Source organism: Seriola dumerili, unplaced genomic scaffold (assembly GCF_002260705.1).
Source record: "Seriola dumerili isolate Sdu_G_001 unplaced genomic scaffold, Sdu_1.0 BDQW01000811.1, whole genome shotgun sequence".
In the NCBI taxonomy this organism is placed as follows: Eukaryota; Metazoa; Chordata; class Actinopteri; order Carangiformes; family Carangidae; genus Seriola; species Seriola dumerili.
In genome coordinates, this window is record NW_019175066.1 from 240,872 (window position 1) to 261,942 (window position 21,071).

A 21,071-nucleotide genomic window follows, 5' to 3' on the forward strand; every position below is an offset into this window, starting at 1 on the left:
CCAGCCCCCTCCGGTCAGAGCGCGCAGAGACAGCGGCCCCACAGCGGCGCACTCACTCCAACAGGCGGCGGCTGCTGCTGCTGCTGCTGTTGGGGGGCAAAAAGGCATAAAGCATACACAGTGACAGTGTCTGTTTTCCAAAGATATAAACAACCCCCCCCCCCACACACACACACACACACAACTCCTTCCCATACAGCTGAATAACTCTGAACATCTGGCGCGGCCAACGCAGGCTATCCACGCAGTAGTAGCCACATCTGGTTTGCATGAATGCGCTTTGGAGAAAGAAATGACAAAATGAAGAGCAGCGGGGGGGTCAGCAGTACCTTTATTTGATTTGAAATTCCAATTAAGTCACGGGGACTAACCGCGGCCAAAGATCATCCAAGTTCAAGGTAATCCAACTCCTGTTCGACACCTCCGCCTCCAGATGTGACATCTACAAAAAAAACTCTTCTTTTACAGTGAGGATTTACAGTCTATACATGTTGTCAGTACACCTGGAGAAACCCTGTAACATTCCTTCTGCGGCGGCTGATTGATGTCTATACAAAAATGCAGAGCGGCTCCACCTCCGCTGCGCCAGCTCTGCTCAGGTAAAACGTTTTAAATGTGCAGTTTTTACATTTTGTAAATATATATATTTATATTAACCATTTACAATCCTGATTATACAATCATCTAATTAGCAAAAAAATGCAGGCACTTTACTTCCAGAACTTCCTCAGTGCCTATAAATAGGAAAAAAAAAAAACGCCACCCATTTACATATATATATTTATATATATATCTATATAATAGTACTGTACTTAAACACAGGAGCAGTCCAGCCTCTGATCAACCACAGTCAGCAGTTACAGCCATAATTACAACGCTTGTTGCATATCACAGTCTGTCTGTCTGGAGAAGACAAGATTTAGCAAAAAAATGTCCTTATGGTTTGAACAGATGTACTGAACCACATAAATCTCCACACAGCTGCTGCCAGAGAGGTTGTTTTTTAGGAAAGTCCTGGATCAGAAACAGTTCACTGCATTGTTGAAAAGAATTTAAAAAAAAAAAAACAAACTCATAAGACAAGAAAATAAAAAGAAAGGATGAAAAGTGAAGGACACGAGGTGTTTCCTCTCGCAAACAGAGGCGGCGATCAGACTTCACTCACACGTACTGAACTGCACACAGCGAGTTTTACAAGGTCACTTGTGTTCAGAACCTGGTGCGATGAATAAAGAGGAGAAGTCGCTCACAATGTGAAAGACAGTTTCTATGACGATCTACTTCTCTACTCGCTCTGACCGAGCCACATCTTGAAAACGTTCTCAGTCCGTCTCCTTTTTGCACCTGGAATCATTTCATTGATCATTTCCAACTGGCGGTTTAACACCTAACAGTAATGCTGAATATGAAACACTTCTACTGATGCGTAAAGGGAGACTCTGTTGCATAGAACAGTAATTGCAAGTACGGCTGAATCTTAAAAAAAAAAACCTAAAGTTTCAATCCCAAAAGAGGGAATATTAAGCCTCTATAATTTATCTGACCATTTATTTTGGCAGGAAATTAAAAAAGAGCAGCAATTAAGTCTCAGACCTGCTCAAATATCTCAGTCTGTGTAGTGTAAAACTCATGTTGGATGAATTAAGACGTCTAACTGGCACGCCGCCGCTCACTGCTTTAACAAGTCTTTGAGCACGGCTCCAGCGCTGGCCTCGGCTGAGACTGGCACAGGTGTGAAGGAGGGCAGGGCGTCAGAGATGGGCTTCATCAGCAGGTGACCTCCCGAGCCGCCGGAGCTGGAACCGGCGAGCAGAGGCACCGCCGCCGAGCGAGGGGCCAGGAAAGGATTGGACTCGCCGGCTCTCTTGCTGGCTGCTGCGGCTCCTGAGAGGAGAGAGGCTGAGATTTAAATACGGTTTGATGTGTTTGAGGATGGAGGAGAACAACAGCTCCCGTCTGACACGACCCGTTAAGCGTGAGAGAGAGAGAGAGAGAAACATCCTGGCGGCGGTTTTTCCCAAAGGGATCGTTTACCTGCGGTGGTGCTGGAAGCGGCGCTGCTGGTTCTTCTCGGAGGCGGGGCGCTCAGAGGCTTAATGTCGTGGACTGGAAGCCTCGGTGCGGGAAGGGAGGGGGTCGACTCCATCTCCAGGAACTTCACAAACATCTCTGAGAAGGACTGCAACAACAACAGAGGAAGAACAGTGTGTTGAGATCCTTCCTGCCTTAAACCTCACAGTAACATCCTGGTGAGTAATCGGAGTCTAACCAGATACTTGAGACCATAAACGTGTATCCCTGCACATCTGGATCCACACTGGCAAACACAGAGGTTGGATGGATTCAAATTCTCTGCGTGCCAAGTAGTGTTTATGTTGTTGTCCTTTGAAATGTGTAAATTCCTATTTATTATTTCACACATACACAATTTTCACTTAATGTAAATATTTAATCATTTATGTGCAAATTTATGTTTTTTATTTCTTTATTTTACTTTTATTTGACTTGGATAATGTTCAAATCCCAAAGACAATCCTTATCGCATCATATCATATGTTTTTATAAATGTGAATGTATATTGATATAATTTAATAATCCTTTTCCCATTATGAAAAAGCAACAATCCACTGTGTGATTTTCTTTGGCTCAATAAAATATATTTGAAAATAAATGTGTAACTTTCTGTAAGATCGTACTGGGATGAGGAGGAGACTTTTATTTTGAAGGATACACATTAACACATAAACACTACCGTATTTCTTACATTACCTAAAGTGTAGTTAATGTATTTTTATAGACATTAATACGTCGCACTGAACAATTCATAGGTGCTTCCTGTAAAATGAAATGTTGTGTGAAGCGCTTGTTTTATTTTCACACTGTTCCCACTGGCTTCACCTGCTCTATAAACAAGTGCTCTCATGTAACATGCAGCTGTTAGCGCGCAGATTATTGTGTGTGAAGCACAGAGACCCTGTTAATACTGAGTTCCTCTGCAGAGTTCGACCCGCTGCGTGTTCTGCAGCTCGGATTATAAACTGTGTGTGTTTGCGGTGCCAGAACTTCATGTGGCAGATCATCGTTACCGAGTTGAGCCCTTGGCCGCTGGTCGGCCTCTGCGGAGTGTTTGGGACACTTTGCGCTCCTCGGCCTCCCAGCCAGGTCGACATCCACCCGGTAACACCGTGCCGCCCGTCGTCCTCCAACATCTATATACACACACACAGGCACAGACACACACACACACACACGCACACACACACAGATGAGGAAGGTTATTGAATTCTCAGAGGGATTAAAGTCTCCAGAAGTCATCTGTCCTCATCTGACCAAAAAAAACCCCCAAAAACTAGATGCTTCTGTCTCCTGCTGTTCATTCAGACTCTTGTTGAAAAGTAGATTTTCTTCTGTTTTCAAAATAATGGTCGGATTGTTTCAGTTTTAATTGCTCTGGGTTTCCTCTCTGCTTGCCACCGCTTTCTGGAAAATGATTTTGTGGACCCACTCACTAGTTAAACTCATGTACAGGCGCTGCGATTCACTGCTGACGGCACACACTCCGAGAAGAAACTTGTGGCTTTATCATTCACTGCCATTCATACTCCCTAATCACCAGCGTCATTCGCTTGGCAGCACTCAGCCAGACGGACCCCGTATACACAGAGTATGGATCGCAGCTTTGGGCTGAAACAGGCTCTGGAGGGAGGATACGAGCTGCTGCACGGAGGCCGATTCTGAGGAGACGGGCTGCTTTTGTAGGACACTTGGCTGCTGTGAACACGAGTTGAGTGGAAAATTTAAATAGCATTAACAGGAGATGAGGGCAAGATGAAAAAAAAAGAAGAAAAAAAGAAAAGAAAAGAAAGAAAAAGTGGAACGACCTCCAACACAATAAAAATGGGTCTCATGATGAGCTGTAATCGCATTTGCCCCCTCACCCTGTATCTGTTTTCCTTTAAGAGTGTTGGGTAATTTACTTTGCAATCGCTGGATGGAGTCCCACAGGGCTCCTGCCAGAAGATCTGCTGAAGGAAATGCTTTCTTTTTCAGGGCAGGCAGGACTGATTCTTCAGGGGCTGCTGGAGTTGAAAGTGACTGTTGGAATCATACAATCAGAAAGCTGTACTTGCCGTATTGGTGGGTGTTGGAATTCCTCTGTACAACAAGTATTTTAACGGTCACCGTGTCAGAAACGAAGCTGCTGGTGCAGGTTACGCTTCTCGTTCAGACTGTGCCGCAGCAGTGTTGATTTAACTCTGACATATTTCTGGAACCTTACTTTTATATTTTAGCAAGAGAGCCGTAAACCTGAGACTTGGACTCAAGTCAGACTTACTGTTAGTAACAAATCTGACAGTATTTTCCATGAGAACTTGATTTGGTCTTACGAACAGTCCAGGACTCAGTCGCCTGTAAAAACCACGACTTGTCATGTTTTCACAGGGATATAATGTGAGAAATAGCGAGCTGCAGACGTGCTGGGATTTTTAACTTTAGACAGCCTTCATGCTAAGCTATGCTAAGCTAAGCTAACGGACGCAAGCTTCATATGTACCGGACAAACACGAGAGTGGCATCGATCTTCTCAGCAAACTTGCTTGACACTTGACTCACTGAAGAGTTGATGTGAGAGGAGACACTTCAGATTCTTCATCTCTTTTTCTGTTATTAAACTTTTTACTTTTAAACAGATGTTAATACATGACGCTCTCAACATTTTCATTCTGTCACACGCCTCTGTCGCCTACGACCACAGAGCCCCAAACAGGCCGTCAGACGGGAAACTGGTTCGGCCTCAAAACTCCTGCAACATCGAACCGTTTCACATTTCAGCCGATGTTCCTGCAGTTCAGGCACTTAGTTGCCTCATATCACACTTTGGTAAATATGTAAACATGTTTATCAATAAATTAGTGATTAAGAAAAGAAACAAAAAGATAAAACAGGTTAAAAATGACAAACATTTTTCTTCCCATGAACAAACGAAGAGTTTTTGAATGTTGCAACACTGACGTTATTCTGTATTTATTCGTCTGATCTTGTGTCGAGCTTTAATTCCCACGGACACAGATCACTGACTGCAATCAGAAACTGTATTATTTACACCAACTGCTGCCTGAACACATAATCATCAGTTTGCTCGAGCGCATTCTTTCAGTACGAGTCGAGACGTCTCTCACCTTATCGACGTCTTCTCGGCTCAGGCCCAGGACACTTCCCATGAGCCTCAGCACGTCGGCGCGCTTGGTTTTAGGCGTGTGGAAGTATCCCAAGAACAGGTTACGCATCAGGACTCTGGAAACAGAACAACATCAGTAACGAGGATTCGATTCCAGTTTTTAATACGAGCCGCGTGAATTATAAATAAACTGAAAACGTTGGAGTCTGAATGTGTTTTTATCTTTGTTTCTCCTGGGAAACAGATTTATTCAAAGATTTATTTCTAGCAATTCCCAAGACTTGAAGAGCAGTTACTGAAGGATGGAGGGTGGATCTCCGTCTTGTCTCTGCACTGTGAAAACCATGTATCTCCAGGACGACTTTTCATGAGCCAAGAGACACAGACCTGTTTTCAGATTCGTGAAAAACCACGTGAGCTTTAATTTATGATGAGTGAATGATTTTACTTACTTGTCTATTTTCCCCTCTGTGCTGTTCAGAAGGTTCATCAGCTTCCTCTGCGCCTCCTCCAACATCTCCTGCCTCACATCCACTGCCACACACACACACACACACACACACACACACACACACACACACACACACACGATGACGATATTAACATTACATTCAGGTGAAAGGAGCAAAGAAGCATCTGATCTCACAGACGATAAGATCTTTGAATAACAACACTCATCTTATTCCAAAATCCTCAAAGACTCGTCCAATTATTTGGATGAGGAAAGATTCTGTCTGCGGCGCAGTAAAGATCTTTAACCCATTACAAGCTGCGACTACATCTCCCGGCCTCCTGGTCACAAATGTCCAAAACAAGCAAAATATAAAATACACTAAACTTTGTAAGAAAATATAAATAAATAAATAAATAATAAATTCTTAATTTTGGATCACGGACAAATTAATAAAGAGGATACGCAATTTCTCCGACAAAGAAAAAGAGCCACAACATGAGAAATGGATTAAAGATCTTTTTTAATAAGCGAGAGAAGGAAAGTTTTTTTCATCCAGGCGGTTGATGTTAATCTTTCATTCTAAATAATGTGTGTAAAATTTTTGCTTGGGTGTTACAATAAGACCAAGGACATATCATTTCCAGGTACTTGTGGTGGGAAATACGACAGAAGTTTTAAGAAGCGGATTGAAACTTTTCCATCCAGATGTTTAGAAGAGTCTTTGAGGATTCTGGAAATACTTTGAGAACAGCAGTAAGTGTTTTAAAAAAGACCTGGATTTACAAAGATGGTGAGGTCTTCGCTCTGTGGCTTGAATGTAATGCTAACACGGTGTTAGCCTCTCGATGCTAAGACCGTGGTTCAGCACATTCTAACAGCTAATCAGCTATTAATAGACCCAATGTAAATGTTCCATAAGTGGCTGAGTGGTAAAGAAAATATGTGGCCTCATATCAGGTTTAAACAAATGTCTGAAAATCAGCCAGAGAGAGAGAGAGAGGCGAAAAAGAATCAGTCTGAGAATGTGCTGTGATGTAATGTTCATATCTGAGAGTGATAAGAGTGAAATCTGCTGAGTGTGACACTAAACATAATACAGGAGACTCGAAGCAGCTTAAAGTTTCACTTATTTTTTTTGTCTGCTATTCGGCCTGTGATAAGAAACGCTGAAACAGAAATATGAGCCTGGGAGAAAGAGGATAGACGGTTCTACAGCTGCGGAGCCAGAGAAAGCAACAGAGAGCGGCGGATTCCTTCCTCCGCGTCAGGAATAAACGGTGTAGAGAAGCAGAATTGATTTTATTACAGCCTTTTAAAACAAACTCTGTGCAGGTGTGTGGAAGTCGGCTCACCTTGTGTTTTCAGCTCCTCAATCTGCTCCTCCTTCAGATCCAGCTGGTCGGTGAGGCGAGACGCTGAATCCAGAGCGGCGTTGGCCTCGTCGAGGTTCATCTGTCACAGAGTCGCAGAACCATTAAACAACATTCAGCATTCACTCATTCATTCATTCATCTGCAATATAACCTGTGATCCGTGAAACATGTAGGAACACAGTTATTGATCAGCGGTTTACCTGCAGGGCAGACGCCTGGTCCTCCAGCTTCACAGCCTTTCTCCTCCACTCCTCCTTCTCTCTCTTGTGCTTCTCGAGCTCAGCTGAGTACATGGCTTTCTCCTCTGACAGAGGGAAGACAGAACAAACCTCTTATTACAATTAATACTATAATAATATCATTTTAATAATACAAAAGAAATGCTGCAACAAACCTGATTCTATTAGACTGCAGGAATCTGTAAAGTGTGCACTGAACATGCAAAGACAGATAAAGTTGGAACCTGCCACTTGCCTTGTTGAAACTGCTCTAGCACCATCTGCAGGTTGGAGAGCGACACTGCGTACTGGCTGACCTGCTCCTGGGACGTTCGGAGTTGTGCGAGCGCGTCGTCCCGCTGCTTCACCGCTCCGCTCAGCTGCTCCTGCAGAGACTCCACCTGCATGGTCGCCTGTTGGCTGCAGGCGGACGAGGAGAAACTCATCAAACGGTGGATTGAAGAACAATTCTATGTATTTCTGCTTATTTCTGTTTCCTCTGTGACTGTTTAATTATCATTCCCAACCAAATGTGAACAGCAAACCTTGTCTTAATCCTCAGTGTCCCATTTAATGTGAAACTGAATTCCAGTTTCAGTTTTTTTTTTTTGCTAACCTGGATTTCTCCACCGCGCTCGAGGAGGTCGCCAGTTTCTCGTCCAGCATCGCCACCCTCCTTCGTAGCTCGGTCTCCCTGTCTTCAGCGGCCAGAGCTTCTCTCGTGTACGAGTCCTCGATCTCCAGGAGGTGATTGCGCAACCGCTCCAGCTCCAAGTTGAGACGTTGTTCTTTGTCCCTCGTGTGCTGAAGCTGCGAAGAAAACAAGCAAACGCCGTTACATGTGGAGGTCCGAGGGAAAGAAGTTTTGACTCCTGGACAGTAACTCCAGACTTCCAACAGCTGAAAATCAAATGCATATCAGAATATAGAGTAATGTGTGTTTTCATCAACTTTAACATGTAAAGACAAACGCAAACTAGACATCCCTGTTCATCCAGAGTCATAGAAAATATCAACCAATTCTAAGAAAATTTGTCATAATTACTGTGTGAAAAGAGTTTTCTGAGGTCACCTTGACCTTTGACCTTTGGCCACCAAAATCTAATCAGTTCATCCTTGAGTCCATGAGGACATTTGTGCCAAATCTGAAGCAGTTCTGTCGATGTGTTACTGAGATATTGGGTCCAGGAGACGGGGACAGACCGACAGACAACCCAAAAACAACACGTCTCCCGCTCTGACCGTCGCCGGCGTGGAGGAATGAAAAAAAGGAAACAGTAACGCCAATGTGCTTCATACACGCCATTTTCTGTCTATACACTGAAAGGTTTTCAGTGAGCAAACACAGATGCAACACCTACACGTTTAAAACGACGGCTGAACTCTACGTGTCGTCCTACCTCAGTCTGCACCGCGCTGGTCTCCATTTGTTTCTGCTTGAGCGCCATCATCACCTGATCCCTCTCCTGCTGGAACGCCACAGCTTTCTCCTGCATGGACTTCAGTTCGTTCAGGAGCTGATTCAGCTCACCGGACTTCCCCTGTGTCACAGCATCAGAAGAAAACAGAAATATATGAAACTATTTGAAGCAGTTTCAGTTTAAAGCGACATGATTATTGAAGCAACTTTGAAGTGTTGGTGAAGACCGACCTGCTCTTTGTCCTTGAGCATCCTCTCCACAGTCGCAGACTTCTCACTCATTGCACTCAGCTCGAACTCCTTCTCCCTGAGGAGGAGGGAAACCTGCATGTTGGTTTCCTGCAGCGCTCTGAACTCGGACTCTTTTTCTCGGGAGCGTGCGGCGACGAGCTCGTTCTCCTCCTTCAGCTTCTTCACGTCCATCTCCAGGATGAGAGCGCGCTCCTTCAGGTTGGTGACGGCCTGCTTCAGCACCTCGTTGTCATTCTCGCGGTTGCGTAGCGCCTCGCTGACCTGGATGAGCTGGTCTCCTTTGGTTTTGATGAGCAGGTCTTTCTCCCTCACCGACCTCTGCTGGGCGTCAAGCCTCTCTCTGATCTGCCGGACCTCCTCGGCCTGACTCCTCTGCTCGTTCTCTGAGGCGGACGCCGAGTTGGAGAGCCGGTGGTTGTTCTCCTGCAGGGTCCTGATCGTGTTTTCCTTCTCTGCCAGCTGTCCTCGCAGTCGTACGACTTCTTCCTGCAGCTTGTCGTTGTTTACGGGTGAAGCCGACTGGCGGCCGGGAGCGTCGGCTGCGAGAGGAGGTTCCCCAGACTGAGCAACTACAACATCCGGCGTCTGTGCCACGCTGTCCAGTTTGCCCAGCAGGACGTCCTTGGTGGAGCTGAGCTGGGTGATGGTCTGCTGGACATGTGCCAGTTCCTGACTCAGACTTCCCAGCCTCCTCTCCTTCTGCTCGTAGCTCTGGATCAGTCGAGTGTAGTCCACCGACAGCTTGGAGCTACAGTCGCTATCGGCAGAGACCTGACCCTGCAGCTTGATCAGCTCCTCCTGCAGCTGCGCCGACTCGTGCTGCATGTTCTTCACTGTTGTGATCACCTGCTGCTTCCACTCCTCCATCTTCTTCACCTGCTGCTTCAGCGTGTCCCTCTCCTGCAGCAGCTCCTCAAACTGGTTGCTGCTGACGCCTCCGGAGCCAGAACCGGGCTCTCCTCCCGACGACTGCAGGACGGTCACCAGGGTTTGGCACTTCTGAGTCAACGCGTCGATCTCGATGTCCTTCTCCCTGATGATGCGTGACAGGTTCTGGATGGTCTCCTTGAACATCTCGTGGCTTCCTGAGGGGTCGCTCATGTTGGAGAGGCGCTGATTCTCCTGCTGAAGCTTCAACAGAGCCGCTTCCTTCCCCGCCATGATGTCCATGAGGCGGTGGTAGTCGGAGCGAAGCTGGCTGTTCTCTCTGGTCTTCTCGTTGAGCACGGCTAGCACTTGCTCTCTCTCCACGGCGTACGCCTGCATCTGCTGCTGCAGGAACAGGACGTCCTGGCTGTGTCCGCCCGCTCCTCCCATGGAAACTCTGGCGTGAAGCGCCTGGATCTCCAGATCCTTCTGCAGGATCACCTGGGACAGTTTACCCACTTCATCGCGGGACACCACCAGCTGATCCAGCTGTTTGGTCAACGACAGGTTCTTCTCGTTCAGCTGGCTGATCTCAGTCTCTTTCTCCTTGATGCCTCTCACCAGTTTTTCTATCTCTACCTTGGACAGGTCGTGTTTCTCGTTGCCGTTCTCCTGGTTGAGGGTCTGGGTCTTGTCCTCCTGCAGGATGACCTCGCCCTGCGGAGAGTCAGCGCGGCCCTGACTCACACTGAGCCGATCCATCGTCTGCTGGAGGCGAGCTATCTCCTCATCTCTGGCATGGATGAGCGTGTCGTAGTTCAGAGTGGTCTGCTGATGGCGAGCGTGAGCCTGTTCGAGCTCGCTCTGTTGAGCCTGGAGGGACTCATGCGACCGGAGGAGAGAGGCCTGCTGCTCCTCCACGGTTCTCCTCAGAGTCTGGACCTCTTCTTCCAGACCATTCCTGGAGGACTTGAGCTGGGTGATCTCTGTCTCCAGCTCCGTGATAATGTCCAGGGTCCTGGGCTCAGCCAGAGGTTGAGGTCTGCTCTGCTGATCTCTGAGTCGATCAATCTCCTCTTTCAAATGGCTGTTCTCCTCCTTCATGCCCCCCAGCTGCTTGTCCTTCTCCTCTAGTGCCTGCCTGAGAGCTTCTGCGTCTTTGGTCACGACTGAGATGCTGTTCTCCATCTCCGTCTGTAGATCGGCAGCATTTTGTTTTAAAGTGTCCATGAAGACGTCCTTCTCCTGCAGCAGATCCGTCAGCTGCTTCTGTCCTGCGACTGTGATTGAGAGCATCTCGTTGGTGTCTCTGTGATCGGACGCCAACTGCTCCATGTCTCTCTTCAGCTGAGCGATCTCCATGTCTTTCTCCTGGTTGAGCTTGATGGTGCGTTCGTGCTCCGTCTGTAAAGCGGAGGCGTCCATGGAGCGAGCTCGAGTCAGCTCGTCGATGGTCTGCTGGAACTGTTTCGCCTGTTCGGCCAGCGTCCGCTCGCTCTGCCTCAGTTCGCCGTCCAGCTGGTTCTTCTCCAGCTTCAGAGCTTCGATGCGAGTCTCCTTCTCCCTCACCGTCCTGTTCAGAGCCGCCTGGCTGTCCCTCATCTGCTTGGTCACTTCCTCGACTTTACCCAGAGCCTCCTCGCTCTCCGCCTTCAACCTCCTGTTCTCCATCTTCATCTCGTAGTCCGCGGACATCACCTGCTCCTGAGAGCTCCTCATCTCATCCAGATCTCTCCTGAGGTCTGACAACTCCCTCTCCTTCCTTGCTAGCTCCTCTTTCCTTCCCTGCGCTTCAGTTCCTCTGTCCCCAGCCTGATCCAGCTCTGTTGCAGCAGCAGATAACAGCTCCTCCTTCTCCTGCAAACTCCTCTTCAGCTCTGTGATCTCTCGACGCGCCTCCCTGCTCTGCTCCTGTGCATGTCCCAGTTTGTCTTTCAGCTCCTTCGCCGTGCGTTCCAACTGCTGTTTGCCCATGTGAAGGTCGTTAAGGGTGAACGCGCTCTGGCTCGCTTTCTCCTTTTGGGTTTCCACCTCTCGCTCCAGGTTCCTTTTCTGGTCGTTGGTTGTGTTGAGCTCTGCAGTCAGTCTCGTCAGCTCTGCCTCCGCTTCCCTCAGCTGTCCAGAGAGCTGCTCCTTCACCGAGATCATGTGCTGAGACAAAGAGACGGCAGAAACAAAACCCAAAGTCAACAAACTGTTAAATATCAGCACAACCTGAGAGATAGAACCATAAAGAATATGGCCATATGTACGAGGGAAAAGAGTTTTCTGTCACATTTGTGGAGAGATAACATGAAAACTGTGTGACGGCTCAGACCTGTGTTGCTTCCTGGTTCTGCCGGTCCAGTTCTTCCAGCTCAGACATCAGAGTGTCTCGTTCCTCCACAGTGGCTCTCAGGGCCTTTTCTCTCCTCTCCAGCTCCACCCTCAGATCCTCCTCCGACTCTCCAGAATCCACTGTTTGTTCCTCGGCCACTTTAAGTCTTTCTTGCAGATTCAACTGTAAAAAAATAAAAATAAATAAAGGGTTGCACTTCAGGATCTGGTATAACTGTATTCGATCAGGAGCCAGGAAGTGTAACTAAACTTATCGATGAAATTAAAAAGCGCCTGTGTGTCTGTGCGACCTTGAAGTAAAACCAATATTTCTCTTCAGCGGACGCTCGCTGATCAAACTCAAACATCTGATTCTCTGAGGATCATTTCATCGTTGAAGTTTAAAAAAAAAAAAAGAAAAAGTAACGGCACGTTCCATATTGCTGCTGCGCATGTTACAGGTGACACATTTACTTAAAAAAATACAGTGATTACATTATAAAGCCATTACAGATCTTTTATGCAGACGGGAGTGAAAACTGCATCAGATCAACAAACCTTGTCTTGTTCTAGGAGCTCCTTTTCTTGTCTCAATGCTCCAATAATGGTGTTCAGTTCTAAGATGTCTGCATGCTCCACTTCTTCCTTTGGTTCTGCCTGAGGTAAAAGTTAAATAATGATTAAAACCAAAACACAAAAACCTACCACTACATATAAATATTTAAGACGTTTAGTTAATGATTCATATTCACACTTACTTCAGCCAGGTTTTTCAGTCTCTCTATTTCTTTCTCTGCAGCTGGAGAGAAGAAGTTCTCGTTAAAATGAAGGTTAATTATGAAGGAAACACTTTATGCTTTATAGTTAGGAGTCAACGACAACGTTCTGTGTCTGTGCAACACTCAGTTAATCACAAGTGACTTTCTGTCAGCGCTGAGGAGCTTTAATTAAGAGGGGGTTAAAAACAGCCGTCTTCAGCAGCTGTATTCAACATGAATCTAAATAATGAGAGTGTACCTGTGAGGTTTTGTCTCAGCACTTGGATCTCGTGGTCTAGCTGGGCTTTCTGCACGGCCTTCCCCTCCTGCTCTTGTACTCGCGTCTGCAGCTCGGCGACAGACGCCTGCAGCCGCATGTAGTTCTGCAGCAGCCCGGCGTTTTCCTCCTGAGCTTCATCCTTCTCCGCCTGCAGCTCGGCCTGCTTCCTCTGCGCCTCCTCCAGGCCGGCGGACAGCTCGGCCAGCTGCTTCTCCCGCTGCTCCGCTGCCTCCTGCAGGGACCGTACGCTTCTCTGGAGTTCAGGCAGCTTGGAGGCGTCTGATGAGGAACTGCTTTGACCACCTGGAGAGAAGGACGTGGAGAAGGGAGTTCGTTTAGTGAGTGTTACCTGAGAAGAAACACAATAACCTCCCATATACAAGCTCATCTGCTGCTCTGCCACAAGTTTTCATTTCTAAAGTCACTAACCGCTGTGAATCTGCTCCTCCAGCTCCTCTATCCTCTCCTCGTACTCTGCCAGCTCCTCCCTGTGTCGCCGGGTGACGTCGGCCATCTTCTGCCGCTGGGCGTCCTGCAGAGCCGTCAGCTCGTGCTGGTGTTCGTCCACCTCACGACTCATCTCCTCTCGCAGCTCCTGTTCCACAGCAGCAGTCTCAGTGTCATTACTGTCCGTCAGATTTACATCCTACTTTACAAAATGATTTATAATGACAGCGATAAGAAGCTTTAATATTTACCTTAATAGTCCTTTGAAGTTTGAGAATCTCACCCTGGTCGCCGTTACCAGCTCCTGCCGCCGTTGATGCCTGGAGCAAAAACATAGGTATGTGACCGCAGTGACATGAACTGAATGAATTTGCTGATATGAAGAGTTTGCAGGTCGGACTCGGCACGTGTCGCTTGGCGTGGCACAAAGATCTCTTTCCAGAAACAATGTCTGTTACTGAAGGTGAGATTATTTTTCATGGGGATAATTTCATTCATCGGAAACTGCTCACAGTGAGATCTGCGGGGCTGTTTCTGGAAAGCCGGGTTGCTGTTGAATATTTCAAATGTTTCATTTTCACAAACTAAATTTAATTCAGCCCGTTGTTCAGAGGTGGCGTCAGAAATCTCAGCGTTAGATCTGTCTCCTAAAACTTTGGATTATTACTTCTTGCAAAAAACAGAACACTGAAATTAAGATTTGCACATGTGAGAAGCCAAACATGAGGTTGTCTGTGATGAGTAATAATGTCTTCATGTGCTGCGCTCTGTATCAGAAACTCTATTGAGATTCTGCTCATTCTGACCTGAGACATTCTCCTCCAGTGCGCCACCTCCGCCTCCAGACGCATGACCTCCGTCGACAGCCGGTTGATCTCCTGCTGCGACCAGATGACGTCGCTGAGGTCCATCTCGTCGCTGTGGAAGCCCTGATTGGCCCCCGAGGGCCGCGACAGGTAAGACGAAGCAGAAGAGGAGGTAGTGGTGGAGGAAGTAGTGGTGACGGGCAGCACCGCGGCGCCGATGGAGGCAGACTGGGCCGAGTGCTGCAGCTTGTGGACTTCTTCCTGGAGTCCACTCTGCCGAGCTTTCAGGTGACTGATCTCCACCTGGAAGACACGAAGGAAGGAATGAATCTGGATCTGAAATGTGTACATCTAAAAGCTTTAATTATAAAGACAAATGTACGCACATCTTTCTGTTGCAGAAGAGATCTGTACTCTGCAGACTGTCGTTTAATCTGGATCTCCGAAGCCTCCAGCTTCTCCTCCAGCTCTGCGTGGAGCTTTCTTAATCTGTCGTACTGCAGCGAAGAGGGACAAACCAGGAAGTAAGTCACACCGAAACATGAAGAAACCAACATTGTTGAAAACTTAACCTTGTTAGTTTTTAGTAGGTTTTTTTATTCAGTCATCAGACACAAGACGTAAATATAAATAATACAGACAGAAAAAACCAAGTCAACAGTCTGTGTATGGAGCAGTGACTGAAGAGGCTCAGGCCGAAGCAAAACGCTTATATACACCTGCCTTTTTTTATTTTTTTATATTAGTATTATTCCATCGTTTAAGAAAAGGAAATCATTCACATTTGTTCCTTTCAAAAAAAGCTTCATAGATCATTCTGTTGAAAACCAGAAGTGAATTACACATTTTAAAATTAACACTGTTCCATTTTTGATAATCTTTTAACAGAATCCTCCTGTTTTTGTGCCCAAGCCGTAAGTCACAACCCCGGTCGCCCTCGAGAGGAAACTCTTTACAAACAAAGAGTCAGGATGATTAGAAGAAACACTTTTTTACTCTCCTACTTTTTTTAAGGGGCATAAAAAGTGAATATAAACCTTTGGAGCCAAAGTCACACGTCTGAACCATTTCTGTGTCTGAGGCTGGTTCAGACCAAAACACACCTAAAGTGTCACATCTTTAAAAAGGGGTTATAACATATAGTTTCATCTTTAAAATAGCTCAGTAATTTCCCAGACTTTTTAGCATAAGTTACTCAGACAGGACTAAACGGTGTATTTGCTGGGGATTATTTCTAGCTGTGGTTCTATAACATGCACTGTGTGGTAGAAACGAACTTTCACACCCCCTAACATTACTTTAAGTGCGAGCGTTTTTACAGTACACTTCTCAACCCTGGCATTACTACAAACATCCGCTTACACAGGAGCTGGTATAGATCTGGACCATACCATCAAGAGGTTGGCGTTTATGGACAGGAAACGTTTCACTCCTCAAACAATGGTGTAAATAAAAGCTTCATTGTTTCAGGGCCCTGGTGTTGTTACATTACTGGCTCACTGTCGCAGGTGTTTCTGGAACAAAGCCTGTGTTAATGTTATTAGTTACACCTACACGTTCCTGTTCTGACAGGTGAACAGGTTCCACGGTGAGAAAGGCCTGTAGTTACACAGTGAACAGAGAGTCTAACCTCAGATTTCTGCGTTGCAAACGAGGCCTCGACTTCAGCCAACTTGGAATTGGACACCTGCAGTTCTGTGGCAGCGTCTGTAGTGACGTGGAGAAAACAGCATTAAAAAACATCACTAACAGTGAGAGCTTAATATGCACCTGAGTAATATTCTGCAGCAGGAGTTCTATGAAAGAAAAATCTAAACGCATGACTGATTTCCCCCAATAAACACAGATAAAGAACCATAAAGACTTTATCATTATTATTATTCAGATTTCTGATAACGTGAACTTTAAAATGAGGAATGTTCTTTAGGTTTATCTGCCAAGGCTCAGAGCACATTCAAAAGATAATAACTGGTCCATCTCTATCTTAGTCACTCTGTCTCTCTCTCTCACTCTCACACTCTCACACACACACACACACACACTCTCTCACACACACACACACACACACACACACACACACACACACACTCTCACACACACACACACACACACACACACACACACACAGATCTATTTAGCTCTTCTCACATGACAAACAAAGATGCACAGCTGAGCAGGCCAAACATTTCTGGAGATCTTGTCTTTGAGCTATTTAATCTTTAACAACTGGACGATGCTCAGCCAACACCAACACTCATTACTACACAAACTAAAAAAGGAAAAACACAAACACATCCAGCACCAGTTAATGACCTCTCTCTCTCTCTCTCTCTCTTTTCTTTTTTTTTTTAAAGCTTTACTTGCAGGACAGGTGTGACGCCTGGTTTGTCTAATGCTGAACAGCTGGTCCAGTCCAGCCCCGCACACTGATAACAATTCATACTTGTGTTTTTTGACTGGAGCTGTGAGCTGGAGATCTGTGGCCAAAGTTCTCTCTGCGTCAATGCTTTATCGCTCATCGTCTGTTTGCTTTAGAGCGATGGTGCTTTTGGGTTTAATTGGACAAATATGACGGAGAGCTTTTAATATATGTTCTGTAACCGTGGCATCGTGATTTCATAAAAACACTAGAATCAAAACCAGGTGGTTAACCAAAAGACTAGTGACACAAATCATATCACATACTGCAGCACTGAACGTATGCATTTCCATCATTTAACAGCATCTAAAGAGAGTACATATATATTTATATTTAAGAATGTAGTCCTATCTGATCATGAGCAACTCTCTGTCTCAAAACTGGAATCAGCTCATCTCTGTAATCTGTGTCACCGTCAGGCTGTTATAACGTCTCTGCTCTGCTGACGGTGAATGAAAAAGTGACTTCAAATACTGATGTTGTTTTCTTGAGATTTAACAACCAAATTCAACTTTTATTTTCAACTTTTAATTCAAATGTTGCCATAGATGGAAATGTTGAAACCTACAGACTGTGAAATGTGGAAATATAAAGTGCACATTTAAAATTTTCACACCAGAGTATTTGGACCAAACGGACAGATTGTTGGAATCAGTGTTAACAACTGTACACTTGTACTTGCACAGTTGAAGCGGCGCTATAAGAAGCTGCATATGCATGAGGATGACAGCAAAACAGAAACACATTGACAGAAGCGCAAACAATCATATCACTAAAAACAAAAGCGGTGAGTGTTTCTGTGCATCTTAACTCTGCTGACCCAGTGTCTTTGGCCTGTTGTTCCAGATTCATTCTCTGGCACTGAACAGTGAAGTGATCTTCACTGGAAAACATGGTGGAGCGCTGCTACGTGGTGGAACAGACTCAGCGGAAGAAGGATACCGAGGGTTTTAGTGGTAGTTTACCTTATAATTAAGACATTATTCATAATCATGTCTGTTCAGTTAGCTTGAAGCACAAGAGCACAACTAACTGTGAATGCGTGGTTTTCCTATTTACACATCAACACTGGTAATAAAAGGCTGATACTGAAATATGGTGCTGGATGGAAAAGCAGAGAAGTGTTGATTCAGCTTTATGTGGAATTTAGAGGCTGTAGTTTGTGGTGCTGCTGAAATGTATAGTGCTACACTGAGCTGTGTTTCTAACACTTAGCTGTAATACTAACAATTAGCTGGTATTTTTTTGACAAAAGATTAAATTGTTTAATGTATTTCTTTAAATAAATGTTGCAAACATCTATTAGTTCCATTTTTGCCACTTTTGAATATGTTAAGCTTAGGCTTGGGGACATTGCATTGGTTATTTTTCCCTATTTTCTGACATTTTATTGAGAAAATAATTAAGGGATTTCTCATCAAAATAATCAATAAGGAAAATAATTGTTAGCCAAACCATAAAGTTAAATTGGCCCCTCTTTAAAGCTATTTTAAAGGAATCTCAGCACTGGAAGATAGGATTTATTGCAGGACTGTTGTAACAGACTGCATGGATTGACAGCTGAGTGTGTATGTGTGTGTGTGTGTGTGTGTGTGTGTGTGTGTGTGTGTGTGTGTGTGTGTGTGTGAGGATTGTTTCTTGCACTATTTACCTGTTCAGGAAAGCAGCCGTGCTCTGATATTTGACTAAATACCTGTTTCTCTACAAGACAGTCTTTGAGTGAGAAGTGCAGCGGCTGGTTTGTTCACAGCTGAATATCAAACTGTGTCCTTAAAAAACAAAATCTTTGTACTTTAGGATCCACTGATTGGCTAAATCTTAGGCAGGGTCACTGAAAACACCAAATCAGCTGATTTGTACATACATTATATCTTAGGTTTCTGAGACTGTCTCTTATCTGTTCATAACATCGTTTCTGTTTTTTGTAAGTTCCCAGTTTTTCTGCTGACATTTGCTTCTCGTGATGACAGCTGTGTCTTTGCCTTCTTAAGGCTCGTTCGATGGGAGAGGGAACATTAAAAGAGTGTTTTACTGAAAGCAGAAACACTGGAACTATCAACCAGCTGATGCATATGTTTACACAATACAATACAGGTGTGTAGTTGAAAGAAAACGGAGTTTGGTGTGCTAACTGATGCTAGCTGAAACATGAACACAAACTCACCTCCGACTTCTTCCACCCCTTCCAGTAACATGTCTTTGGTGAAGTTTGATATCTGTCCGGTGAAAGACGACAGGCTCCCGCCGACCTGGCCCAGAGACTGACCCAGGCCGGAGCCCAGTCCACCCAGCCACGATGACATCTTTCAGGTGGGGGGGGTAAAAAAAAAAAACAAAAAAAACAACAACAAACAAAAACAAAGCAAAGCAGGGCCGAGGAGGACGAGGCGGAGTTAGCTTAGCCTAGCTTTGAGTCGAACAGTGCTAAGGTTAGCTTGGTCATCCAGTTCAGCTGTGAAATCGCTGTTAACTTCAAAATCCACTTTTAATCTTCAGCGACAAAGTGTGTATCCGGGCGGAGAGACGCTCATTTAGCACGGACCCGGCTAATAACAGCTGACGGTTTGCCTGGAGGAATTTGTAAAGACAAGCGGCTGAAGCGACATTATATCCCCGCCAAACGGCTGAAACCTCAGGCGACGGCCTTTCAGTTGAAGCCCGTCTCCTCCGCCGCGGACGCGAGGGGTGTTCACGGCAGTTTGAAGCGAGTCCAAACAACACGGCGCCCAGAAAGTGCCACCTCAACTGCAGCCATTATCAGCTCGGCTATGGCGTTGGCTGTCAGGTTTGACGTGGACACCGAGCTGGGCAGCGGTGCATTGTGGGATACTGGAGGACCAACAAGAGCAAGGTGCGTTCAAGACCCTCAACTGCGAGTGAGGAGCACTCTCTGTCACAATTCTATTTACTTTCTATTTATTTATTTTTATTATTAATTATATTACAGGGGTTATAAACAGAGTTCGACACAATCAAATACAAACTGAAAAGTGGTATAGTAAGTAAGATATATATTTTAAAAGTATACTAAAAATTATACTAATATTTAAAATTTGGAGCACAGATTGAAAGTTTTCACAGCTTTACTATTACATGAGGTAGATAATGTTAATGTTTACACCTTACATTTATGGATATAAATATGTTATATGATGAGATTGTATAGAAAAAAAATCGTTTTCTAGATCTCTTGTATAATTTGTGAACCCAAACAATACATCCTTTAAAAAAAAAAAGTAAAAAGGCATCATAGGTAAAGTCTAAAATGAAGATTGATGCCTTGCCACAGAGTATGTTCACAAGTCCAAAACAGATGAAAGACAGTCTCTGGGTACATGTCACAAAAACTGCAGTTTACGTCAATGTCTTTCTTGAATCTTACTAAAAAATGATTTGACAGGATAGCAACGATGGATGATCTTAAAAGAAATCTCTTTAACTTTGTTAATTAGTAGAAATCTGTTAGGAAGAGACAAGACCATTCCAGATCGCGATCACATAAGGAACAGAGATACAACTAGCCTGGAACAAGCTGTGGATGTTCCTATTGTTTTTTCTTTTACAGGAAGCAGGCATAAAACACAGTTTTCCAATAGGTGTGTCAACTGGATCAAGTGAAGGTGTCACATCAGAAGGTGGAAAAGAACAACTCTTATAGAGCATCATAACACCTGATGGAATGGCATCAAAGACAATAGCATCTACAATAGCAATTTACTATAATTTATACTTCTTATAAAACAAGATTTATCCACCTATCTTTATTATTATTACTTGTCTTGTGACAGTGAAGTTCACCTGTACCTTTATTCACAAGTGTATTTTATATACGTATTTTTACATTGTTACAGTTGATTATTTAATTCATCCATTAATTACATTTTGTTCACGTCACCAGTTGATTGTAAATTGTTGAAATTTATACAGTTTTAATGTGAAATAAAGTTTTTTATGAAGCTTTGCTTTGTTGATGGTTTTTATTGAGTGTGTCTAGTATGAATTTTTACAGTAGCAGCAGCACAGTATAGAAATCACAACACATTGAAGTTTTTCCTGAATTTGTAATTAAAGACTTTCTGTGTTGCTTTATTCAACAATAATGATAGAAATGTTTAAATTTGTCCGTCCTTCAACAGTGTCAATACAGGATCTAGAGACAGGTACTAGAGTTTGTGCTTTTCTAATTTGTCTTATGAACTTACCAATTTTAATAAAAATGAAAACTAATTCACCAAAGCGACCTGTTAGATTCATCATGAGGCAGATGGTAAATATGAAAAAA

The 21,071-nt window shown here is 44.7% G+C and overlaps 1 protein-coding gene across 1 annotated transcript; it reads right to left on the reverse strand.

Moving 5' to 3' along the window:
* Positions 1 to 323: 323 nt before the first annotated feature.
* On the reverse strand, positions 324 to 19,092 carry trip11 (thyroid hormone receptor interactor 11). The gene is made up of 21 exons (XM_022766134.1): positions 18,954 to 19,092; positions 16,001 to 16,077; positions 14,757 to 14,867; positions 14,371 to 14,673; positions 13,816 to 13,884; positions 13,547 to 13,712; positions 13,097 to 13,420; positions 12,838 to 12,878; positions 12,638 to 12,736; positions 12,081 to 12,263; positions 8,876 to 11,914; positions 8,625 to 8,765; positions 7,841 to 8,034; positions 7,481 to 7,644; positions 7,207 to 7,310; positions 6,986 to 7,085; positions 5,632 to 5,713; positions 5,181 to 5,295; positions 3,087 to 3,209; positions 2,035 to 2,179; positions 324 to 1,884 (listed from the first exon to the last, which is right to left on the reverse strand). Exons 1-21 carry the CDS (start codon positions 19,090 to 19,092, stop codon positions 1,670 to 1,672), a joined length of 5,934 nt encoding a protein of 1,977 aa, XP_022621855.1. The 3' UTR covers positions 324 to 1,669.
* Between the last annotated feature and the right edge of the window lie 1,979 nt (positions 19,093 to 21,071).

Excerpts from the sequence above, each read along its gene's own strand:
- trip11 (XM_022766134.1), bottom strand. The coding sequence starts at position 19,092 with ATGTCATCGTGGCTGGGTGGACTGGGCTCCGGCCTGGGTCAGTCTCTG. Across the intron at positions 14,868-16,000 it reads TTGCAACGCAGAAATCTGAG|TACGACAGATTAAGAAAGCT; the intron begins GTTAGACTCTCT and ends TCTTCGCTGCAG. Across the intron at positions 3,210-5,180 it reads GCCGAGAAGACGTCGATAAG|ATGTTGGAGGACGACGGGCG; the intron begins GTGAGAGACGTC and ends GTGTGTATATAG.